At 37.0% G+C, this 18,699-nt stretch overlaps 1 protein-coding gene across 1 annotated transcript; it reads right to left on the bottom strand.

Annotated features, from left to right (window-relative positions):
• Positions 1-10,289: 10,289 nt before the first annotated feature.
• On the bottom strand, positions 10,290-12,404 carry LOC127088233 (serine/threonine-protein kinase-like protein At1g28390). Its single transcript, XM_051029145.1, has one exon. The coding sequence runs from the start codon at positions 12,152-12,154 to the stop codon at positions 10,592-10,594; it is 1,563 nt and encodes a 520-aa protein (XP_050885102.1). The 5' UTR covers positions 12,155-12,404; the 3' UTR covers positions 10,290-10,591.
• Between the last annotated feature and the right edge of the window lie 6,295 nt (positions 12,405-18,699).

Raw genomic sequence — 18,699 nt, 5'->3', positions numbered from 1 at the left:
ACATTAGTGGTATCAGAGCATAGTCGGTCGAGTCGAGTCGTAATTATTCTGTTTCCCTGTACGTGATAGGTGTTGTGTAACCCTATCAGTACTTATTGTTTTAGCTTGTTGGGTTTTCAGAATAGAGATGGCTGGAAGAGGTAGAGACGATGCTGCGATTGCTGAGGCTCTGGGTATGCTAGCTAGAGTACTTGGAGGAAATCCGAATGTTGTGGGACTGGGAGCTGCTCGTTAACTGAGTGAGTTCCAGAAGAACAATCCTCCAATGTTCAAGGGAGCATACGATCCAGATGGTGCTCAGAAGTGGTTGAAGGAGATCGAGAGGATCTTCCGAGTGACTGAGTGTGCCGATAACCAGAAGGTCAGGTTCGGTACGCATATGCTGTCAGAGGAAGCAGATGATTGGTGGGTTGCTGCCCGCACTGAGTTGGAAGCTGCTGGGAATGCTGAGATCACTTGGGCGGTGTTCAGAGAGAGATTCCTGAGGAAGTACTTTCCAGAGGATGTCAGAGGAAAGAAAGAGATAGAGTTCTTAGAATTGAAGCAGGGCAACCGGTCTGTTACTGAGTATGCTGCTAAGTTCACAGAGCTGTCGAAGTATTACACTCCCTATGATGAGGCTACTGGGGAATTTTCAAAATGTGTGAAGTTTGAGAACGGGTTACGTCCCGAGATCAAGCAGGCTATTGGGTATCAGCGGATTAGAGTGTTTTCTGATTTGGTTGACTGTTGCAGAATTTTTGAACAGGATACCAAGGCCAGAGCAGAGAGCTATCAGCAGCGGGTTGATAGGAAAGGCAAGAATCAGAATGATCGTGGGAAACCGTATGCAGCTGGCAAAGGTTTCCAGAGACAGAGTGGGATGAAGAGGCCTAGTGGGGGAGACTCTAGTGCCCCTGCTAAGTGTTACAGATGTGGTCAGGCTGGACATCATTTCCACGAGTGTACCAGTGCGGAGAAGAAGTGTTTCAAGTGTGGCAAAGGTGGTCATTTGGCTGCAGAGTGCCGGTTGAAGACTGTGACTTGCTTCAACTGTGGAGAGGTGGGTCATATCAGTCCACAGTGTCCTAAGCCGAAGAAAGAGAACCAGTCGGGAGGCAAGGTCTTTGCTTTATCGGGTTCTGAGACTTCTGCAGATGATCGTTTGATCTGAGGTACGTGTTATATTAATGGCTTTCCTCTTGTAGCTATTATTGACACAGGTGCGACTCATTCCTTTATATCTTTGGATTGTGCTGTGAAACTTAAATTAGAGATATCTGAGATGCATGGTAGTATGGTGATTGATACTCCTGCGAAGGGTTCAGTGACTACTACTTCAGTTTGTTTAAATTGCCCTTTGAGTATTTTTGGTAGAGACTTTGGGATGGACCTTGTGTGTCTTCCACTAGTGCAGATTGATGTTATACTAGGTATGAACTGGTTGGTGTTTAACCGAGTTTATATCAACTGTTTTGATAAGACTGTGATCTTTCCTGAGATTGAGGAAGGAAAGAGTTTGTTTCTATCAGCAAGGCAGGTGAATGAGGCAGTAGCAGATGGGGCAGAGTTGTTTATGCTGTTAGCGACTTTGGAGGCTAAAGATAAACTGGTGATTTGCGATCTAGCCGTGGTGTGTGATTTTCCTGATGTGTTTCCTGAAGAAGTGAATGAATTACCGCCAGAGCGTGAAGTTGAGTTCTCGATTGATTTGGTACCTGGTACTAGGCCGATGTCGATGGCTCCGTACCGTATGTCTGCTGTTGAGTTGACTGAATTGAAGAGTCAGTTGGAAGATCTGTTGGATAAGAAATTTATTCGTCCGAGTGTGTCACCGTGGGGTGCACCAGTGTTATTGGTTAAGAAGAAAGAAGGTACTATGAGGTTGTGTGTGGACTACAGGCAACTGAATAAAGTGACGATCAAGAATCGGTATCCTTTGCCGAGGATTGATGATTTGATGGATCAGTTGGTTGGTGCGAGTGTGTTCAGCAAAATAGATTTGAGATCGGGTTATCATCAGATACGTGTGAAAATTGAGGATATTCAGAAGACTGCTTTCAGAACAAGGTATGGACATTATGAGTATTCTGTAATGCCTTTTGGTGTGACTAATGCGCTTGGGGTATTTATGGAGTATATGAATAGGATTTTCCATCCGTACCTAGACAAGTTTGTTGTGGTGTTTATTGACGATATTTTGGTGTATTCGAAATCTGAAGAAGAGCATGTTGAACATTTGAGAGTGGTTCTAGGAGTTCTACGAGAAAAGAAGTTATTTGCTAAACTGTCTAAGTGTGAATTTTGGTTGGAAGAGGTTAGTTTTCTTGGGCATGTGATTTAAAGAGGTGGTGTTGCTGTTGATCCTTCTAAGATAGAAGCGGTTTCTAAGTGGGAAGCTCCGAAGTCAGTTTCTGAGATAAGGAGTTTTCTTGGTTTGGCTGGTTATTATAGGAAGTTCATTGAGGGATTTTCTAAGTTGGCGTTACCGTTGACGATGTTGACTAGAAAGGGGCAAGCGTTTGTTTGGGACTCAAAATGTGAAGAAGGTTTCCAAGAGTTAAAGAGAAGGTTAACTACTGCTCCTATTTTGATATTACTGAGTCCGTCGGAACCACTTGAGGTTTACTGTGATGCTTCATTGTTGGGTTTGGGTGGTGTGTTGATGCAGAATAAGCAGGTAATAGCTTATGCTTCGAGACAGCTGAGGGTTCATGAGAGGAACTATCCGACACACGATTTAGAGTTGGCAGCTGTGGTTTTTGTTCTGAAGTTGTGGAGGCATTACTTGTACGGGTCAAGATTTGAGGTTTTCAGTGACCATAAAAGTTTAAAGTATTTGTTTGATCAGAAAGAGCTGAATATGAGACAGAGGAGATGGTTAGAGTTTCTGAAGGATTATGACTTTGGTTTGAATTACCATCCGGGTAAAGCAAACGTAGTGGCTGATGCATTGAGTCGGAAATCATTGCATATGTCGATGTTAATGGTTAAGGAACTGGATTTAATTGAGCAATTTAGAGACTTGAGTTTGGTGTGTGAGAGTACTCACAATAGTGTTAAATTGGGAATGTTGAAGTTAACGAGTGGTATTCTGGATGAGATTAGAGAGGGTCAGAAATCCGATGTGCTTTTGGTTGATAAGTTGACTCTAGTGAATCAAGATCAAGGTGGTGAATTCAGAGTTGATGAGAATGGTGTTTTGAAATTTGGTAATCGGGTGTGTATTCCGGATGTTACCGAACTTAAGAAGAGTATTCTTGAGGAAGGACATCGTAGTGGCCTGAGTATTCATCCTGGAGCTACGAAGATGTATCATGATTTGAAAAAGTTATTTTGGTGGCCGGGAATGAAAAGAGAAATTGCGAGTTTTGTTTATTCTTGTTTGACTTGTCAGAAGTCAAAGATTGAGCATCAGAAGCCGTCTGGGCTAATGCAACCGTTGGCTATTCCAGAGTGGAAGTGGGATAGTATCAGTATGGATTTTGTTTCTGGTTTACCAAGGACAATTAAGAATTTTGAAGCTATTTGGGTGATTGTTGACAGATTGACAAAATCGGCTCATTTCATTCCGATCAGAATGGATTATCCGTTAGAGAGATTAGCCGAGTTGTATATTGAGAAAATTGTAAGTTTGCATGGTATTCCGTCGAGTATTGTTTCGGACAGAGATCCTAGATTTACATCGAAGTTCTGGGAAGGTTTGCAGAGGGCTTTGGGAACTAAGTTGAGATTGAGTTCTGCATATCATCCGCAGACTGATGGTCAGACTGAGAGGACGATTCAGTCACTGGAGGATCTTTTGAGGGCTTGTGTTTTGGAAAAGGGAGGTGCTTGGGATTGTTATTTACCTTTGATTGAGTTTACCTACAACAATAGTTTTCATTCGAGCATTGGTATGGCACCGTTTGAAGCTTTGTATGGTAGGAGATGTCGGACACCTTTATGTTGGTATGAGTCCGGTGAGAGTGCTGTGGTTGGACCGGAGATTGTTCAACAAACTACGGAAAAGATTAAGATGATTCAGGAGAAGATGAGGATTGCTCAGAGTCGTCAGAAGAGTTACCACGACAAGAGGAGGAAATCACTTGAGTTTCAAGAGGGAGATCATGTGTTTCTTCGTGTTACTCCGATAACTGGTGTTGGTCGAGCTTTGAAGTCGAAGAAGTTGACACCTCGATTTATTGGTCCTTATCAGATTTTGGAGAGGATAGGGGAGGTAGCCTATCGTATCGCTTTACCGCCGTCACTTGCGAATTTGCATGAGGTTTTTCATGTGTCTCAGTTGAGGAGGTATATTCCTGATCCGTCGCATGTAGTCCAAGTAGATGATGTACAGGTGAGAGATAACCTGACTGTTGAGACATCACCTATGAGGATCGAGGATCGAGAGTTGAAGCGGTTGCGGGGTAAAGAGATTGTTTTAGTAAAGGTAGCTTGGGGAGGACCAGCAGGTGGCAATGTGACTTGGGAACTTGAGAGTCAGATGAAGGAGTCTTATCCGGAGTTATTCGCTTGAGGTATGTTTTCGAGGACGAAAACTCTTTTAGTGGGGGAGAGTTGTAACACCCCGATAAAAATAAGATAATTATTTAATTTAAGTTAATATTATATTTATTAATTTAATTAAATAATTGGAATTATTGGATTATTATTATTATAATTATTGGAATAATAATTATTGGAAAATATATATAAGTTGGAAATAAGAAAAAGAGTCCCATTTGGTAAAGAAAGGGTTTCACGTGAAAAGCAGAGAAGCGGCTGAAAAGAGGAAAAGGGCAAAGAGACAGAGCAAGAGGAAGAAGGTTGGAGAAGAGAAAAGCTTGAAGCTTAAAGATTCGCCGGATTAACTCAGGTAAGGGGGGTTTATCGTCGTTTAATGGGTATTATGGGTTAACATGTAATGGATAGTGATGAACCGTTGATTTGACCCTAATTGGGATGTTGAATGCTGAAAAATTGTGTTGGATAAGTTGTGTTAAAACTGAAATTGAATCTGTAATTGGATGGGTAGTGATTTTCCGAAAACGTAGCTTCTTACGGAATTGGAATCGGAGGTCTGGAAGTCCTCCAACGGCGGAAAATGCGGAGAATTCTGCATTCTGCTTCGTGTTAGCGCAGGAACAGCTTTCTGTCTTGCGTTAACCGGTTAACCCAGGGTGTTAACCGGTTAACACTGTTATGAATTGTGAAAAATTATTGTTTTGTCTGCGTTAACCGGTTAACCCAGGGCGTTAACCGGTTAACACTGTTAAAATTGGCCAGGAAGCGTGTTCTGTCCTGCGTTAACCGGTTAACCCAGGGCGTTAACCGGTTAACACTGTTGGAAATTGGAAAAATTGATATTTTAATGTTGTGAACATAATTGGTGATTGGCCTATATCGGTGTGTGATATAGTAGGGCTTATTTCCCGTTGTTTTAAGTAGGATAGGTGTTAGTAGAGTGTGCTAATACTGTGACTGAATTATTTGGCATGACATAATATGATTATGTGATAAATATGCTGATGATGTGTGAAAATATGCATAATGTTGTGAATGTATATATTATGTATGTAATTGTGGATGGACTGTTCTATGGCTTAGAGTGTGAGCATATGTCCATTGTGGATTGTTGTTGATGTTGCATGCTAGGTGATTTGGCATAGCATAATGTGGCCTTTATGGTGGTAGCTAATTCCCATGGTGAGGAATTAGTGATGTTAGTCATTTTGGACTGTTGTTGATGTTTGCATGCTAGGTGATTAGCGTGCATAGCATGGCCCTTGGGGTGGTAGCTAATTCCCATGGTGAGGAATTAGTGATGTGAGTCACTAGGTCTCAAATGAGTGGGACTAGTGAGCTTGGTAGCCGTACCTGGATTTGGTCGGTGAAGTTGAACTATATGTTCACGAATAGTCGGTACCGCATGCATGGAGTCTCATTGCATAATGTATGTATTGTGTATAATATGAATGGATGTGTTCCAATATTATACGTGTGTTTTGATGTTTATGTTGAGTATGATTGTGATGATGAGTTGATATTGCCGTTGCTGAAGGTGTGATCTGATTAGGGTGAATGAATGTGTTAAGTTACTTAGCATTACATGATATTTTATTAATGCTTATTATATCGATTGAGGAACTCACCCTTACAACTATTTTTCAGGTAACGAGCAGTGATTGAGTAGAAGCTAGTGCTTGGAGTCTAGTGTAGTTCCTTAGTGGGTCATGCTCTGGTAGATGTAACATCGGGATGGGATGTTTTAATTGTTTTATTGTTGGTTGTTGAACCAGTTTACATGTAATGTGTTACATGTTTTGCATGATTGATTTGATTTCTATCCGCTGCGAATTATGCAATGTTTATTTTGATTAAATAAAGAACATGACAGTTATTTTGGTGAATGGTGTGAAGTGATTGTGTGACATCCTTAATTGCATATCTACTCTGATATATATTTGTTGTTTTAATTAAATTATTGGGGTATTTTAGAAGGGTGTTACACTGGTAAAGTCTCCTGGGGGAAGAATTTGAAGAGTATGGGTCTTATCTCCAGATTTCAAAGACCAGATGTCATGCTGACTAAGGATGATATTTGTGGTATAAGAAATCCCCTTGATAACTACCATATATTCACCAAAATTGATCCTCAATAGTTTCTGATGGCTTACTTGGATAGATGTCTGAAGGATGAAATTGAACCTATGGTGGATCCATTTAACCTTCTGGAAACTTACCCTGATGTCCATGGAAATAGAAAGAAGGAGTTCATAGGCGAATGATCATCTAGGGCTTAGAAGAAAAAGAAGATTGTTATCTTTCAGGACGAAGATGAGGTGCCTCTAAGTGAGCGCCAGAAGGCCATGATTATGAAGGATACTTCTGTGGTCGTCCAGTCTTCAAGATTTTCTGGTAAGCTTCCTTCTGATAACACTTCTTTAGGTTCTGATTCAATTCCTTTTAGAATCTTACCCATTCCTCCTCCATCTAAATACACTATTTATGAACCAATTCCAGTTCTACCACCAGAATCAAACCCACAAAAATCAACACTAATCATAGAAATTCCACCACAAACATCAAATCCCATAATAGAAACTCCAGTTACAAAAAGTCCAATCATGGAAACTCCTTTAATTTATGCTCCTATTTTAGAACAACAACAGATACCACCACCATTATCTCCTCCATAGTTACAAATTTCACCCATTTCACCACCACCAATTGTTTATGCTCCCCAACCAACTAATCCAAACTTTACAACACCTAGAACATCTTCTGCAAGAAGTGTTTCTGACGGACATGTTTCTGACGGCACTTCTGAAGGGATGTTTGACTTTGATCCTGAAATCACCTCACCAGAATCACCTCCCATTATTCAACCAACACATCCTTCCATTTCTGGTCCTGACTTTGATGAGTCCATAATCAACCTTACCATAAAATACCAAAAAAATACCAACAAAATCCTCCCCCGACCTTGGTAAGGTTCTGACAGATTTTGACTCTGAATCTAAAAGACGTTTGGAGAAAGCAATGACTGTTAGTTATTCTTATGCAAACCCTGTTGCAAGTGATTCAACATGGGGAACTTATAGAAGCTTGAACTCCAATATTTCCAAAATGGAGGATCTTGGGTACACTCTTGCTGAAAGCAAATTCCGTTCTGGGTTTGTGCCCTTAATGGAATTGTGGAAGCTGAGAAATTCCCAATTATGCCTTCCTGCATCAGAAATCAAGGAAGCGTATCCAGAAGCTATGAAAGAAGAAGAAGTTGCTCCGAAAACAGAGTTAGTTTAACACTTTGAATCTGCTCCGAAACCTTTTGCTCCAGAACCTCAAGACTCTGCTATGGAAGAAGCTCCTAATCAGATCGTCGTCTCAAAAGCTTCTGCTTCTCAGCCTATTGTGGTTTCTCTTTTGAGAATATTCAAGCAGATTAAGGCTGATAATGTAAAGGTCAATGATCATCTGGATAAGTAAGATCCTATGTTTCAGCTGATTCTGTCAAGAGTTCCTCCTCCTCCTCCACCTCCTCCCCAGAACCCCTAGATTTTATTTACTTTAACTTTCTTAAAATTTTGTTTTGTTTTTTTCATTGTACTTTGCACTGCCTATCGACACTCTATTAATGAAAAATGTTTTACTTCTCTTTATTTTATTTTTTGTCTTTTATCTTTTTGATTGATGACAAAGAGGGAGAAAACATAATGTTCTAAAGGGGAATAATTAAATGTTTATTTTGATATCTAATTTTCTAAGTAAAAACCCAAACATTGCTTAAATACTTATGTTAACAAATACTTCGAGAAAAGTTTGTTAAGTGTTTTTTGCAGGGTTATTTCTCAAGAATCATAATGGTTCTGAATGCGCTACTTCTGAAAATCATGCTTCTGAAAAATTAAGGTTCTGAAAACCTTTTCCTTCAAGGAAGAAAAGTGTTATTTCACTCTGGTACTTCAAAAGGTAAATCAGAAAAGTGTTATTTTATTTTGGTTTTATCTTTATAGGATTATACATCTCAGGGGGAGCTTTGTGCTTCTGTAAGATGTATTCTTCTGTGATTACCCTGTACAAAACTATTCATTAAAATACATGTTTTGTCATCATCAAAAAAATGGAGATTGTTAGAACAAGATTTGGTTATGCATTTATACCTTGAGTTTTAATGATAACAATAGTGTATTTGTGTGGGAATAATTTTGGTACCCTAATGGTTTATTATTGTGTAGCTTTAACAACTATTTCTGATTCTGATCATATGATGTGCAACATCATCAATTTCTGAACTTTGCGTTCCAAATCCATTTCTACATTTATCATTAGAAGTTTTGAAAGACATCAATATTGATGTAGCAATGGTCTTTCTGCTTCTGTGTTATTTAACCCATCAGAAACTTCTAAGGAGACATTATGTTGTTGTTGCAATGTTCTCTCAGTTTTTGCTTTTATACGTGACCCCGATCACCAAACTTCTGAAGAGTGACAAGCTTCTGAAGTTGTGTTATGTAGTTGAAGATTCTGAAGATCTCGAGACAGACGATTGAAGTTATCAAGGTTCTGACTGAGGATTATGAAGACTCTGAAGATACTGAAGACCTCAAGTCAAACTACCTACCCTGTCAAGGTTCTGACCCAAGGTTCTAAAGTTTCTGAATCCAGCTATCTACTTCTTCACTTCATGCTTCAATCATCTTTCATTAGAGGCCAATGAATTTGGAGATAAGATCAAAAAGGGAACCTGATCAAATAGTATATGGTACAAATCGAACAACCTTTCCACTACCTGATTTCATGGGCAAGGACAATATTATACATCATACCTGTCACTGAATTTGTGACCGAAAGGACAATACGTTGTATCATTCCTTTCCCATCCAACAGTGACAGTCGCTCAAAGGAGTTTTTCCCATTTTTCCCTACAACAGTCACATGCTTACCCTATATAAGCATGCTTTGGATACTTGAAGAAAACGCTAATTTTGCACAAGTATTTTAACAAACTATTTTTCTTTGTGAAAAACTATCATTCTTTGTATACAGTTTTCTTTAATTGTTTATTATTCATTTGTGTAAAATTTGCTTGTATAGAAGCATCTTGTGACAAACTAAATATTCTTCAAATTATTTGTTTGAATCCTTAAGGAGGTTATCATTGAGAAGACAAATATAGTTGTTCTTTATTAGTCCTTATGAAGACTAAGGTTTAGTTGGATCCTTGAGAAGACAAAAAAAAGTTATTCTTTGTGTTTATTGTAATTTATTAATTATAGTGGATTAAGTCCTTGTGTATAATGTAAAATCACTTTGGCGGATGAACTGGATTAGTTTTGAGTTCAAGCAAACCAGGATAAAAATCATTGTGTTTTTATGTCTTTGTTATTAACTTGTTAATGATGTTTTTCTTTTGGAATTTTTTTTGCTTGTAAAACCCAATTCAAACCCCCCATATTTCTTGTGTTTTTCACACCTTCATTACATTGTCTACAAATAAGGACCATAAGCCCTATAAATAACCTCATAATTATTTTTTATTTTATCAATATTCTAATTTGACCTCTTTTTAAATTATATATTGAGTTATGATATCTATCTATTAATCTTATCTTTTGTAATATTTATATTTTTAACCGTAAATTTATTATTAATTAGATCAAATACATTTTTGACTAATTACATACTAGTCAATAATTTAATTTAAAAAAATTCGAACTACTAATACAAATCAATACATGTATAAATACAAAATAAATATGTATTCGTCAAGTTGGGTCATGTAGATTCCTACCCTTAACATTGACTAATGTTGAAAAAGTAAAGAATGGACAAGAAAGTGACTAATGTTCATATGCAAAATTTTGGCCTAGTCGGCAAGAAAGTAAATAGTGTCCATATGCAAAACGATGGTCTAGTTCCTTCCGGCTTTTTCTAAGAAGACAAATGTACTTGCATTTTCAAGCCTCGACAAACTATATAGTAATACAATAACTACTATAACTACTCATTTATCTGTTGCTATTCATTTCAAAATATAAAAAATAGTTTTATTAAACAAACAACAAATTGCTGTATTTCATTTTTCTCGAAGATATTGGTAAAAAAATGATTCTCTGTTTTGCAGGAGTTATTCAGACTCCCAACCATGCGAGTAAACCAACGGTTTTTCAAGCATCTTCTTTTCCAACTTCTTATTATCTGTAATAACCAACTTTGACATGGTTAATGCTATCCTCTCAGTCTCACCCAAATGAGGATCTTGCAACATCCCCGTTGACTTTGACTTTTTCAGCTTCATTGCACGCGTTTTCTCCGAAACTATTTGAATTTGAATCCCACTTTTCCTACCACAGCTACTAGCACAACTAGAAGAAGAACCAACGGTCTTAGATCTAGTTATTTTCTTCGACGGCTTAGATCTAACCACTTTCTTGGAGTGTTTACTCACAGACTCGGCACTCGCTACACTGGATACTTTACTCTTCCTTCTGCTACTGCTTCCACTCTTTACAATTTTCACAACAACCTCATCACTCTTATTATTCCAATCATTACAATCATCATGATAATCATAATCATAATCTTGATCATAGGCTTCCCACTTCATCAACGGTTGCGAACTCTCCACTCGTGTCACGCGGCACCTGAAACTATTCCAAATCGGCGACGAGTGAATCTTCTTCCCGGCAAGTTTAAGACACTCCACAACCTCCACCATCGCCGGCCGCTTCTCCGCTGTCGATCTAACACATCTTGCAGCAAGTACCGCAATCTGCCGCATCACGGACATATCCGACGGAGTTCCTATTCTCCGATCACAGATTCCGGCGAAGTCGCCTCTTCTAATCAGAGGCACCGCCCAGTCAACAACCGAAGGAGGACTGTAATTAACATCGATAGCATTTCTTCCACTGATTATCTCCAACAACAAGATCCCAAAACTGAAGACATCACTCTTCGCACTAAGATCCCCCGGCGCAAGATAGCCTGGATCGAGGTACCCTAACGTCCCCGCGGGTGGCGTACACTTAACACGAACGTCCTCCACGTGTCCTCTAAGTGCTAAACCGAAGTCACCGAGTCTTGCTTTCCAATTCTGATCGATTAAAACGTTGGACGATTTAATATCACGGTGGATCACCGGAGGGTTAGAACCGTGTAATGACCGAACCGCTTTTGCAACTTGCAATGCGAACCGGACTCGTCTGGTCCAACCGGGCGGTTTAGACGCGGAATGTAATAAATCATGAAGCGAACCGTTAGGCATGTATTCAACGACAATTAATTTATTGCCGTTTGGGTCGGTGCAGTAACCGATGAGATTCACGAGGCGAAAACTTGGAACTTGAGAAAGAATCTCGATCTCATTCTCAGCAGGACTCGTACAGTTACCGCAACCGGTGCAGTTCACGGCGTGGTTATGTGTAATCTTTGCAGTTTGCTTAGTAGTTTTAACGGCGACGACTAGATTGCCTCCGTTTAACGTTGCTCTGTAAACTCTCCCGTGGCTGCCTTTACCTAAGTAGCTATCATCGGAGAAACCGTTCGTGGCGGCGACGAGGTCGGTGTAGAGAAACTCCTTGATAGTGTGGGTTCCATTTGTTATGGATTTGTTTCTTTTTTTGAGATCCCAATAGTGTGGATCGCAGGTAGCAATTGCAGACTCTGCATTGCAGAAAAGATAACCCATTGCGAAATTTGTTTGTTATTGAGGTGGGTTTAGTAGGAGAAAGAAAATGAGAGAGAAAGGTTGAATTGAAATGGAAAGAGTGGGAGTAGAGAAAGAAAAGTGGAAAAAAGGGGCGACAAAACCCATAACTGTAATGAAAAGAAATTAAAGTGTGTTGAAGTTCAAACTTTAATGAAAAAGTCGTAAATAATTCGCAGCTTTGGAGGAAGATAAATTGTGAATGCAATCCATGCTTGGAACGCACAATACTTTTCTTTCTTTTTAGATTTTTCTTTATTCGGATTCTTTTTCACTTTCTTCCTTAGAATCTTTCATGATGTGCTTGCTTTTTAATTAATTAAAATTTTAATTAATGTATTATGCATGCAAAGCCGTGCACCACACTCCATTTGCCCAAACAAATGACATACTATTTCAGTCTATAGAAATTAATTATCAAGTATTATCAAGTGTAAAATATTTTTACAATCGATTTATCACTATCACTTATTTGTATTATTTTATAGATTTTTAAAATAAAAATCAAATTTATTTTAATATCCAATGACTAATGTAAAATCCTTTTATACTGTTAATATATTTTAACTAAATCCATTTTTAAAATTAATCCCTCTAGATACAATACACTTTTGACTTTCTTTTAAAGAAATTTTCTTCAAATTTAAAATTTAAAACTGTACTAATGTTGTTTTATCTATTTGGAGTACCTTATCTATTTTCATAATATTTATTAAATACACTTTATATAGACATTCCATAATTCTTTTTCAAAAAATAAACTTATATTGTATAAGTTTTTAGTTGGTAAAAATAACATCTAGCTATAAAGTATGTGTTAATTTATAGCTGAAGATGACTATGATAAAGTTCTATTTATTTAATTCTTTGGTTTAATAAATAAATTTTAAATAGTAAAAAAAATTAACATCTCTTTGTTTTCTTCTAAAATCAAAATTAAGAATATATTGATGGTAATTAAGAATATATTGATGGTGAGGAATTCGGAAACGAGGGTTTTGTCTCTGATACGGTAGTGCGGTGGTGGATCGGTAAAGTTAGCACTCCAACATTCAATTAGTTCATAATTCAAGACGAGTATAGTAAAATGTGGAGATAATAAAAAGTACCTTGAATATCTCATGTGATAACTTTTATATTTTAGGTCATTTGGAATAGATTGACATTAGTTTGAGCCTTAGCTTTTCAGAACTTTGATCAACCCAGAATAATTGTTCCAAAGGCTATCGGGCGGTACCGAGTTGAGGAAGTCTTAGAAGTCGTGGTTGGCCTTTGCGGATGTCGTCCGCTTTGAGTCAAACGTGGAAACGCTTCGGGTCATTTGCAAAAGTGGCGGGGAACTGGGGCATCATATGTCTTTCCATTAATGAAATATTTCACAACTTTTTTCTGACACGTGGTTTTAGGTGGCTAGTTATGGCACAACGCGCTTATAGTGCACTCGGGTGAACTTGAGTTAATTTATGTTTTCACGGGGGAATTCAACCGTTGATTTTGTAATTTCTTATTTATGTTGATCTGACTCGTTGCTTGCCTTCACACATACACACACACACACACACACACACACACACACACACACACACACACACACACACACACACACACACACATATATATATATATATATATATATATATATATATATATATATATATATGGGTGGTTGAATTTTGATGAAACTTTTCGTAATCCTTGAAAGTTAATTTCTATTTGCGAGTTCCTTCTTGAGAGTATTTATTAGAATAATTATAGTTCCTTGCTCAAAGCTTATGTTTCTCATAATTACATTTTCTTTTGTCAGTTTCGCCTTGCTAGGTACCCTCTTTGCCCCATGCTTTTAATACCTTCAGCATTTCCTGCACTTTGATTAAAATGAGTGATAATCCTATTAACTTGACTAGTGATTCTGAGAGGGATGCCTCTCCTGTTACAAGAACATGAGTATTTCCTAGTTCAAACACTTCCCCTTTTGTCTACGATCACATGGGCATTTATATCCCTCACTAATGACTCTGATTCGGAAAGGCTATATTTGAGCTCCCAAGATGAGGAAGATTCCTCTAGGGATTATTCTTTCAATGCCCTTTTGTATTATGAAGATGTTGAAGGGATAATGATATTTGGAACGTGCAGCATTAAGATCGGTGAAGTCAACAGACACTTGCCACTTGTTTGATTTCTTCCTTACCATAACCACATTAGGCAGCCCCAAAGGGTATTTAATCTTCGTTATAAAATTGGAATTTGTCAGCTTTTGAACTTCCTCGTTGTCGTACCTCAGAAATTGAGAACACAACCTCGTGGAGTGCAATTGCACGTTCACGAAATGGACTAGTAGAGTCGCCACCGAACTTTATTTATTCCCGAAGAGGGAAAGGGAAAATATCAATAAAACCCCTAAAATAAACGACTTTGATTATGGTCGTCGCAACCAAATCAGGATTCATGAGTCGATTTACGCAAGGGTAAGGTATTAGCACCCCTTACATCTGTTGTACTCAACGAGGACCTTTTAGTTAAACTTGCGATTGAATGTTAGCTTATGTGAATTAGCTTATGGATGTCTTTTTGGATTGAAAGTAGAGTATTTATGACTTGCAAGTTCTTACAACTAGGATCTAATACTCTGGACTATGACTAGACTTTTCACCCAGGTAGTCTTTTCCTTTCATTTTTGTTATGAAAAAGGTCAAAGTTGTTTAAGTTAATCATTTTTGGATTTGCTTGAGAAATGAGCTTGGCGTTGGATCAAGAGTTTTATTTATGACGCGAATGGATTGAAAATGGTTTGAATATGAAGTGAAATTGAGTGAAAATGGTTGATGATTTATCTTGAGAAAAATGGTTCGATGTTGGATCGAGCGCTTATTTTTTTTGTTCATTTTGAAAATGATTGATTTTATTCTTTTTTTTGTTATTTAAATGGTTAATTTATCTAACAAATTAAAAAAAAAACAAAAACAAATAAATACAAATTATAATCAAAGGGATGGGGGATACACTTGTCAATTGGGGGATATGATAAAGCGATTGAAATACAAGCAATTAACAAGTAAATATAAACAAAAAAGATCTCATTTTAAGAAGGCCCAAGAGTAACCCACGGAACCGAGAACCAACCAAAATAAAAAGCAACTGAATTTAGCTCTAAAGCTAACTTAAAGTGGATTCATGTAAGAATCACTCTATAAGAAGTTGAGCAACCGAATCTATGCGTTCGAACGATTTCCGAAAGTTAAATTGAATTTAAACTTCGAGATCGTAACACAATGGAAAGAAAATCAAAATAATTAATTGATTAAAAATTAATCAACTAATCAACTAAATAATAAATTAATTAATTACTAAATCAAAAGAAATAATAAAAATGACATTAAAATAAAACAAGAGAAGTACATATTAGCATGGGAGGTGTAAAAAACAAAATGGGCCTAAAGCCCAAATCAACCACTTAAATATAATTATAATAATAATAGTACAAAAGAAGTAAATCGAAGATAACATACTGATGAAAGGGGCGACACCCTCTATTGTTGTTGGGTCAAATATTTCAAAAAGTTGCCAATCCACCAATCACTCCCTGACACATGGCTTGCTAATAAATAGAAGAAAAAAAAATAAAGCACAACCAAAAATGTAAACAAGAGAATATTTCACACAAAGTATCTCTTAAATGTGTTCTTTGGGTGAATGCAAAATGATATAAAAAGATGATGATCAAACTGTTATGGTAAAAAGTGAAATTTGAGATGCACAAAAGAAAAAAAAGTTTTTCTCTATGTGAACCGTGTTATGTGAGATTTGATCCACACACAAAGGTTTAAAGGTTTATCAAGTTACGTTATGGTGGTTTAGAGAGTTGATAAGGTTGATAGTATGGTCGACGACACAGAGGGAAGTTGCCGACAGAGGGAGCTTGAGGAAGTAAACATTTGAGTGGTAAGGGTGGCTAAGGGAGAAATAGGAGTTCGTTTGAGGTGTTGGCCGATTTAGAGACATCATTGTCGATGAAATGTTTGAAAACGATGGAAGAGGAGGGATGTGAAAGAGTATTGAAGTTTTATGGATTGGTTTTCAGTGATTTCCGGCTGAAGTGAGTAACAACTACAAAAGTGATATGTTAAGAAAAAAGGTGTTAGCGTTTGTAGGTTGTATGGAAGGTAAATGTGGTATGGTTGTTTGGTTATGAAAGTGTGTTTGATGATGAGAAAGAAACTGATAGTGGTTCAGTTCAAAAAGATTGAGTGAAGTCAAAAATGAACCATGAAAGTTCTCCCCTTTTACTCTCTTTTGATCCATTTTCATTTCCAACCAATGGAAATAGATAATGGTGTAAAGTCTGCAACGTTTTTTTTTGCTTTTTATCTTTTCTTCATTCTGTCTTTTTCATGGTTTTTGATGAGTGGAGATGTGAAAGTGTATGGCTCTTCTGGTAGATGGAAGATATGTTTGGTGAAGCTTGGAAAGAAGATGGTGTTGGGTTTGGTTTTAAAGTTGCATGGGTTATATTTTTTGAAGAGTAGAAGAAGAGGTATATGAAGATTGTATGGTGAGGGTTTTGTATGATTGTTATGAAAGTGAGAAGGAGTAGGTATTTCAAGTTGAAAATAATAAACAAGTGAATGAAGGCGATGGTTGGTTCATGGAGAAAAGGTGAAGGGTGGATCGTGTTATGAAGTAGAGGAAAAATGGTTTTCTCCCTGCCTTCTCTTTTCCTAAAAATGAGAGAACATATGTTTTTCTCTTTAGTTTCTTCAAAATTTTTGCCAAGAACTCCAATAGGTGCACCATGTGGATCAAAATAAATTGCCCATTCTCCTCATTCCATGCTATGTATTATATATACTAGAGTTTTGAGTTTTAGCAAATGACAAAAATGTCATCTGAGTGTTATTTATGTGACAAAGTGAATTAAAACAAATTAAAACAAAAAAAATCAAATATCTCAAAAATAATTAGAATAAAATTAAAGTGAGACTACAACTAATCCTATTTAATTATTTTGAATATTTGGACAAAAAAAATAAAAATAAAAGGACTCAAAATGAAGAAAAACCAGGCCAAAAAATGCCCAGAAAATTAAAATGAATACACTAAAATGATCAACGCGAAATAAAATTATGGAAAATAGACAGGTTTTTATCAAATTTTGAAGTGAAAATGATCGGTTAAAAAGGCTCAAGCTGATTAAAATGTGACCAAAAAAGGAGTCGAAAAATAAAATGAGCACGTCAGGCTAAACTATGTGAATTGTGGATTAATAAAACTTACGTCTGCAAGCTCGATCTTGAAATTTTTTGCCCGCTAATTTTACGCATATTTGAAAGTCAGTTCAATTGGTATGTCTGTAAATCCAAAATTTTATTTTAGTTGACACTTTAGCATTATGCAAAGTGAAATGCATGTTATGTTATTCGTGCGGTGCGAATGTCTTGATGCATACATCGATTTATTGAATGAGGGGACAAAATTGGGGTAGACAGATGCCCATAGTATCTTCAACCAGAGAATATGAAGAATGTTAATCTTTGTATGATCGCAGTGGGAGATAGTTAAATACTAAAGAACCCAAAATTTGTCCCTTGATGAAATGATATGAGATGTTATGAATGCGTAAAAGACTTTTTTTTTGCTAGGGATATGATGTGAGAAGAACCATAACATAATATTTTATGATGGATGAAGAATGAAAGGTGGACATATGGGGAATGACAAAGATATGTGGTAACAGTGGTCCACAGGAAATGATAATGAGGGTGAAGACTTACTAGGGATAACAACATATCAACTCGGGGGTTGTGTCGCGGGAAATTCATGATCATCAAGCTATTGACAAGCTAGAGATCAATTAACAAGAGTCGCCACCGCGCTTTTATTATTTCCAAGGGAAAAGGGAAAAGTACGAACAAAACCCAAATAGTAAGAAGTTTTCAAATAAAAACTAATAAAAATCAGAGATCACAGGTAAGGGGGTTAGTTACACAAAGGGAAGGTGTTATCACCCAAAGTGTCCTAGGTACTCCTATGGAACCCTTTTTGTGTGCATATGTATTTTGTACAAAGTGATGTTTACAAACAAATAGAATGGGGGGATGAGAAAAGAATTCATTAATTATATTTTTGTATTTGGCAAGACCTTCGGTCTTGTGCCTACGTACCAACATAAAATTGAGGGATCAAAACCTCGTAGTTCGTGCTACAAATTTCAAAGTGAGTATGTTGGTTTTAACAAAAATTAAGTTTGAAAGGCACAAAGGCCTAAAATGGTTTGACTGAGTTAGTTCTTTTTGGCTTTTTTGAAAGTTTAAGTCAAGTATGATTAAGTTTATTTACAAGTTTGATTTAAGAAAATAAGTTTGAAAATGCAATGGCATAAGGCCAAAGTTTCTATCTCTTTTGAAAGTGGTCAAAGTTTAGAACAAAAGTAGTTCACACAAAGAAGGTTTTTAAAATGGAGGGAGAGATTTTGAAATTAAAGAAATATGGAAAAGATGAAGAGACTACCCTATGCACAAAATTTAAAA

The sequence above is a fragment of the Lathyrus oleraceus genome, chromosome 5 (assembly GCF_024323335.1).
Source record: "Lathyrus oleraceus cultivar Zhongwan6 chromosome 5, CAAS_Psat_ZW6_1.0, whole genome shotgun sequence".
Classification (NCBI taxonomy): domain Eukaryota; kingdom Viridiplantae; phylum Streptophyta; class Magnoliopsida; order Fabales; family Fabaceae; genus Lathyrus; species Lathyrus oleraceus.
The sequence above is the reverse complement of the archived record's forward strand: the minus strand, read 5'-3'. Positions and strand labels throughout refer to the sequence as shown.